The sequence below is a fragment of the Lepisma saccharinum genome, chromosome 27, assembly GCF_977018435.1.
Source record: "Lepisma saccharinum chromosome 27, izLepSacc3.1, whole genome shotgun sequence".
In the NCBI taxonomy this organism is placed as follows: domain Eukaryota; kingdom Metazoa; phylum Arthropoda; class Insecta; order Zygentoma; family Lepismatidae; genus Lepisma; species Lepisma saccharinum.
The window spans coordinates 58,601,658-58,607,587 of NC_139255.1; the positions used below are offsets into that span (position 1 = coordinate 58,601,658).

The following is a 5,930-nucleotide window of genomic DNA, read 5'->3' on the forward strand; positions in this document are numbered from 1 at the left end:
CAGACAAACACTATTATTTCTAGGAAATAGCTCTGTTGTTACTATGATACCCAAGCAAATTCTACTCATTTGCCCAGTCATGTATAAGTTGTTTTGAAGGTTACAGATATCATCTGTAGGGACTCTGAGTGGTGGATTTTTGATCTCGTTACAAGTTTCCGGGATAGGGATGTGTTCCGTGCGAGCACCAAACATACTCATCGTCGCGATTAGCAACAAGTTGCATAAAAGCGACGTAAAATGATAAAAAATATATATATACTGAAGGTACAAACTCGATTTGCCTATTCGAGCATAAAGTGAGCTTCAAACCAACTTCGTCTTCTTGAGTGTAAGAAATAAGACATGGAATTTTTTTTTTACAAAAAGGAAATGGTGCACACATGAACATGAGAAAGCTGGCAGTGAATCTGGCAGTGAATCTAATTATGTACGTGTATAACCCCGAATATATGCTTTCCTGCATAGTACTTGCATAATAACATGATTAACACTGCGTAAAAATAGTGTGGGCAAGCATATTGCTTTTATGTTATTCCAAGAAAATGAAAATATATTCAAGGATAGTAGTAGTAGATTCCGACAGAATTTAACAGGTTTCATTCTTAACAAATGATACATTCTAGTATTAATTTCAGTTGGCAATATGCCAATAAAATTTCAAATGAAACTTATCGCTACTAAACAAATATGGTACAAAAGACTTTCCTTTTTGTTAAAAAAAATCCTAGACCAGACAGTTTGTTGTGTTAAAGAGATTGTACATAAAAGTAGAACATGACTGGGCCGTTAAAACATTTTTCAAAAACCATTTCGTGACCCCTACAATTATATATCCTCGCCCCAATGTCAAAACCACAAATGTGCAAATTTTGACGGTTTCACCTACTACTTGACTACTTTGTGTCGATAGCTAACGCTACGACTACGCTAACTTAAATGGAATAATTCAAAATCATAAGCTGGTACATATTTTACCGGACAATATTTATCCACATGTAAAAACTTTTTCCCTGCACGTTTATTTCTCACAAAGTAAAGATTTACCACATTTGTGCTTTTGGCATTGGTGCGACGATATCAAAATTGACCTAAATTTGTTCAACTTATGTAAGTATTATTTTATTTCAGCGTTGTTTCCAAATAAAAATGTCATAAAATATAATTAATCAAGATTCGGTAAAGAACGAGGAATATGTAAAAAATTACAGACTTGCGATTTCGTCATGGCATGTTCAGGGTTCGAGCCCAGACCTAGGCGTTTTATCAACTTCATATCATTATTAGATCTTTACGCGATTAGCCTAAAGAGCACAATAGAGATAATAGTCGATAATCAACTATTCCAAAATATTTAAATAGACAAGTTTCGGTTATTACTAACAGAGAACAGACATTTTTCTTTCGCTAATCCCATTGCCATTGCGAATTATAAAAAAAATCGTGCCAATACAACCACAACACATGCTAATATTGACTTGCATTGGCTTTTGGGAAACGAAAAAACTCTTAAAATCAAGAACCCAGCTTCCTCACGGAGCTGTTGCCAAACATGGAAGGAGAAGGCCTGCTTTCCCTGCGGAAAATGCCAACACGCAGTTAGAAGTTACAAGCCAATTCACATGAGCGAGCACACATAAGCTTTTGACAATACAAACGTTCTTCCACGCGTAACTTTCCCTTGCGCCTCGCCTCTTACGTCACTGCTGGGCGGGATATCAGCTGTTTCCAGCCCAGGGGGGACCCGTACTCGACAAATTTTTTTTGCGATACGGCGTTGCCAAGCTGATTGAAAGTTGTTCCGAACAGAGCGTTCTCCTTCCGATCACTTACTTCCACAGCATTAAATAAGTATGTCAAGTTTATTTTCTATCAAAATATATTCGTGCACATGAATTTTCTTCCACACGTCTCTCCATTGGTTAACAAGCGTCATTGCAACGCAATAAATACTTGTTATAAATACAAGATCAAACTACATGTAAATATATTTTATATATATATATATATGCAACTTTTGTAAATATGCTACAAATGAACAGTCGCTGATCGAAGTTTGTTCAGATTTTGCTTACTAAAATGGGCAAATGTTACGATATCAAAACGAGCTTAAACATCGCCGACTCAAATGTGCCCAGTTGTTAGCACGATATATCTACATTTTGAAAAGAGAAGTTAACGTTGAATAAATTTAATTGAACAATTTTCATTACAAATATAAATTATGACCCTGAATTGATTTTAGACATTCTTGTTCTGTTTGAAAACGTTTAAAAAACCTGCATTTGTTATCACTGTTAAATAGGAAAATTGTGATTGTTCTTTCTTCACTGTTTTAATAAAATGTTTGCTTGCTGATTATCAAAATACGAACTAGCTAATGATACCACGAAATCACAACATATGGAACGGAATAATGTTACAATGTCTATGACTGGTCATGCCAACAATGGAGGGTGATTTATCACTTATTCTTGTCTACTGTGCACAGTTTCCAGCACTGTCACGTCACAGAATCACAGTACACAAACCTTCTAGTTCTTCCTCTCTTAGGCCTAATGCACTGCTGTTGTCCCATTCGTACAAAACAGCATGACTTCAACTTTGTTTGTGGTCTGAAAACTGAACACTTTTTCTCTGCACTTTTCGGGGTAAGTAAACATTGCAGAACTTTGGTGGACCAACAGTGCGTGCAAACACCGCCGTCGCCCGGCGGGAACTTTTTGCGAGGGCGTCTTGTCGCCGAACTGTTATTACACAACCACCGAACACAGGTCTTCGAGGACGAAACACTGGCACTGTCTACATTGTCACTGCCAACTGGCATGGAAATGAAAACGAACACTTGATGCTCACCTGTTGACCGAGAGCACTTCCAAGGGGTCGCAGTGGAGACCCCCAGCGGGGGATTACAACCCCGACAGGTTCTGGTGCTGCTGCTGGAAGCTCTCGAGGTGCTTGTTGATCTCCCTGTGGAGATGGTCGGGAAGAACCCCAACATTCGAGAACAGAGATCGCAGGACGTTCAGTTCTTCGGTCAGGAGTTCGATCCTCTTTTGCAGACGGTCGTTCTCTTTCAGCAGTAGTTTCACTTTCTCCTCCGTCTCTCGGGAACGGACCTTTGCCTTCTCTCGCGATTTCCTGACGGCGATGTTGTTTCGCTCTCGACGCCTCCTGTACTCGTCGCTCGACTTGTCGACGCTTTTACCTTTCTTCCCGCCGCCGATGGACCTGGACGCGTGGGTCACTGCAGAAAGCGCCTTCAAGGTGTGGTGCGCATCTGCTCCGGGGACCGTCGTTGGGGTGAGGGTGGTGAACGTCGCCGAGTAACCCGATGATCCGACGGACGCCGCCAGTCCGGGGGAGTACGACGAGGAGTAGGGGACGGGTATGGCTCCTGTGGGTTGCCCACAGGACCGGAAATCCTGGGGATCAATTGGTTCTTCCTTTATGGGCACGGGGGTTTCAGCGCTGTAACTTGCACCAGAATGTACTGGCTGGGGCATATACGCCAAAGTAGTGCGGGGGTAGTTGAGGGAGAGATGCCCGCCGCTGGAAGTAGTTGTCGGGGCCACGGGCCCGTTCCTCACTCCTACTGGATGCTGGTGATGCGGGTAGTCCGTTTTCGATGCGTTGACGTGCACGGGTTTTCCGGTACTGTCCAAAATGTCCGTGAACAACCCCTCGCTGAACTGGGAATCGTCGATCAAGTTTTGAAGGTCCAAAGATATTTCTGGCGTGTTGAGGTCTGCCAGTTCGTTGTTATTGCCCCCACCGACACACTGATCCTCCACACCACTCTGCAGGTACGATAACTGTTTCGCCTTGTTCAGCGCAGATTTTTTCACCACTTCCGCGACGCTGCTGTCATACATCTGTGGTGAATCCATGCCTACATAGCATACTGACGATCCAACAGAATCACTAGTGCTGCTACTAAAATCGTCCAAATAATAGTTGTTGTCCAGCCCGCACTGAGTACGTAATTCCGTTAAGGTAGCCGTCGTGAAGCACGTCGCCTGTTACGGGCGATGCAATTCGAGCGAAAGTGAAAACTGTTGAACAAAACGCGCACGCTTTACTGCGACTCACTACGACGCACGTATCACTCGCAACTTTCTCCACTGCCAACTACAAGGTTCCGAGTCTTGTCGAGCTATGACGAGAGCGGAGTGAGTTCATTCTGTATAAGGAACAAGATCGGAATCGATGTATTCATCCGCCTCGGAGCCACGAATGTTGACTTGCGCGAAGATAACGCCGAGCGTATTCCGCACTGGCAATCGGTGGAACTACTTTCTTCGGTCGACTTGCGCGCGGAGAGGAGTGAAGAGCGATGACGTCAGTCTCTTCTACGTCACGGTGACGTAGAGCTCTGGCGTGCAGGAATGTTCCCGAAGGTGGGGGAAGAGGGTCCCGTGACGTTCTATTCAAGCACGTATGCGCCGTACTTTTTTAGTGTTTACGGATGCGCCCGCCATCTGTTGACGCGAATTCTACTTAACGTCAAAACTAGCTGCGAACGAAGATGTTTCTTGAAAAACAACAGCAGTGATTTTACGCTCAGCGAAAGGAACATCTTAGTGACGATAAACATGTCACTGACTCGAGTAATACAAGTCAACATATAAAGTACGAGACATTGGTGTGAAAGTGTTCCGCTTCGGAACATTCTTTATGTGCAGAAATGGTTCTATGAGAAAGAAACAATGATGGCTTTAAAGAAAAGGATTATTAGTATTAGTACATGATATTGGAGAATAGCAGGATAGGCTTTTGGAACGAGAAGGGGGGGGGGGCGACATCATGTTGACATGATTGATGAAGAGATCGAATTGATAAAGGGACAACTACACGAAACGCCTATGCCCTTTCTCGGATTCAAACCCAGATCCTTCGGTAACGAGGCAATGAGTCTATCTGTAAACACACCCACTCAACCAATTGGCATATAAAAAGATGAAGATTAACAAATCAATGCATTTAAATGCTGGAAACTCAAGCCATTATCAATTATACGTACAGGGTCCTTAGAATTGACATTTCCACAACGCTCAATAAATACGTTTAGTTGGAATGTACTTGGTTTTCATACTTTCAACAATGAGGACACGTATGTATTGGTGCACGAGTGGAAAAGTAACATTGTAGTCCAGTGGCGGATCAGAAGTCACAGTTGGGAGGGACGATTTTCAGTTGGGCCTCTCACCTCACCGAAAATAAATTCCAACTTACAATTGCACTGCTTTATGTAAACAATATATAGTACTGTAAGCAGGAAACAAGCCGATTTCCATGTTCTTCATATTAAGGTATTGTTTTGCAAAAAATAGGATCCAGGACTGGAATAAGTTTGTTATTATTGTGTGCGGTTATGATAATTCCTCTGTCACAGTAAACTGAAAGATCATATATGAGGAATATCTATGGATTTGTGGATAAATAAAGAAAACAAAAACGTATTTCTTAAACAGATCTCGGATTTGGTCCCATTTTGAAGCATATTGCACAACGGTTCGGACTCATATTTAAACTGTTCATGAGCATAAAGTGGACTCAAACGAAACTCTAAAAATATTATCGAGTCTTTTAAACTTGGTGATAAAAGAACATTTGAGTCTTCAAGAATATTAAGCATGATGATATATTCAAAAGCATGCCAGTTCGGCTGTTGTAGCAGTGATGTGCAGTAGACTATAAGTTTACGTCTACATGCGTTGTCTACACGTAATCTACGCGTAGATTACATTGGGTTGTAGTTTACATAGACTACGTAGACAATTTAAAGTGCATTAAAATTAATTTTCAAGGGTTTCATGAAGGGAAAGTGACATTTTCAAGTATATTGGTTCCTAACGAAATGAAAAGAATACTATTTACAACAAAATTCCTCTTCTCTTCTATCATCAACTATGGAAGAAGATAAATAT

The 5,930-nt window shown here is 41.7% G+C and overlaps 1 protein-coding gene across 1 annotated transcript; it reads right to left on the reverse strand.

The window, feature by feature from the left end:
• Nucleotides 1-1,155: 1,155 nt before the first annotated feature.
• Nucleotides 1,156-4,172, reverse strand: slbo (CCAAT enhancer binding protein alpha slow border cells). The gene has a single exon (XM_083113045.1). It carries the CDS (start codon nucleotides 3,888-3,890, stop codon nucleotides 2,910-2,912), a length of 981 nt encoding a protein of 326 aa, XP_082969171.1. The 5' UTR covers nucleotides 3,891-4,172; the 3' UTR covers nucleotides 1,156-2,909.
• Nucleotides 4,173-5,930: the final 1,758 nt, after the last annotated feature.

Bases quoted from the DNA above. Each gene is read 5' to 3' on its own strand.
- slbo (XM_083113045.1), bottom strand. From the start codon at position 3,890: ATGGATTCACCACAGATGTATGACAGCAGCGTCGCGGAAGTGGTGAAA.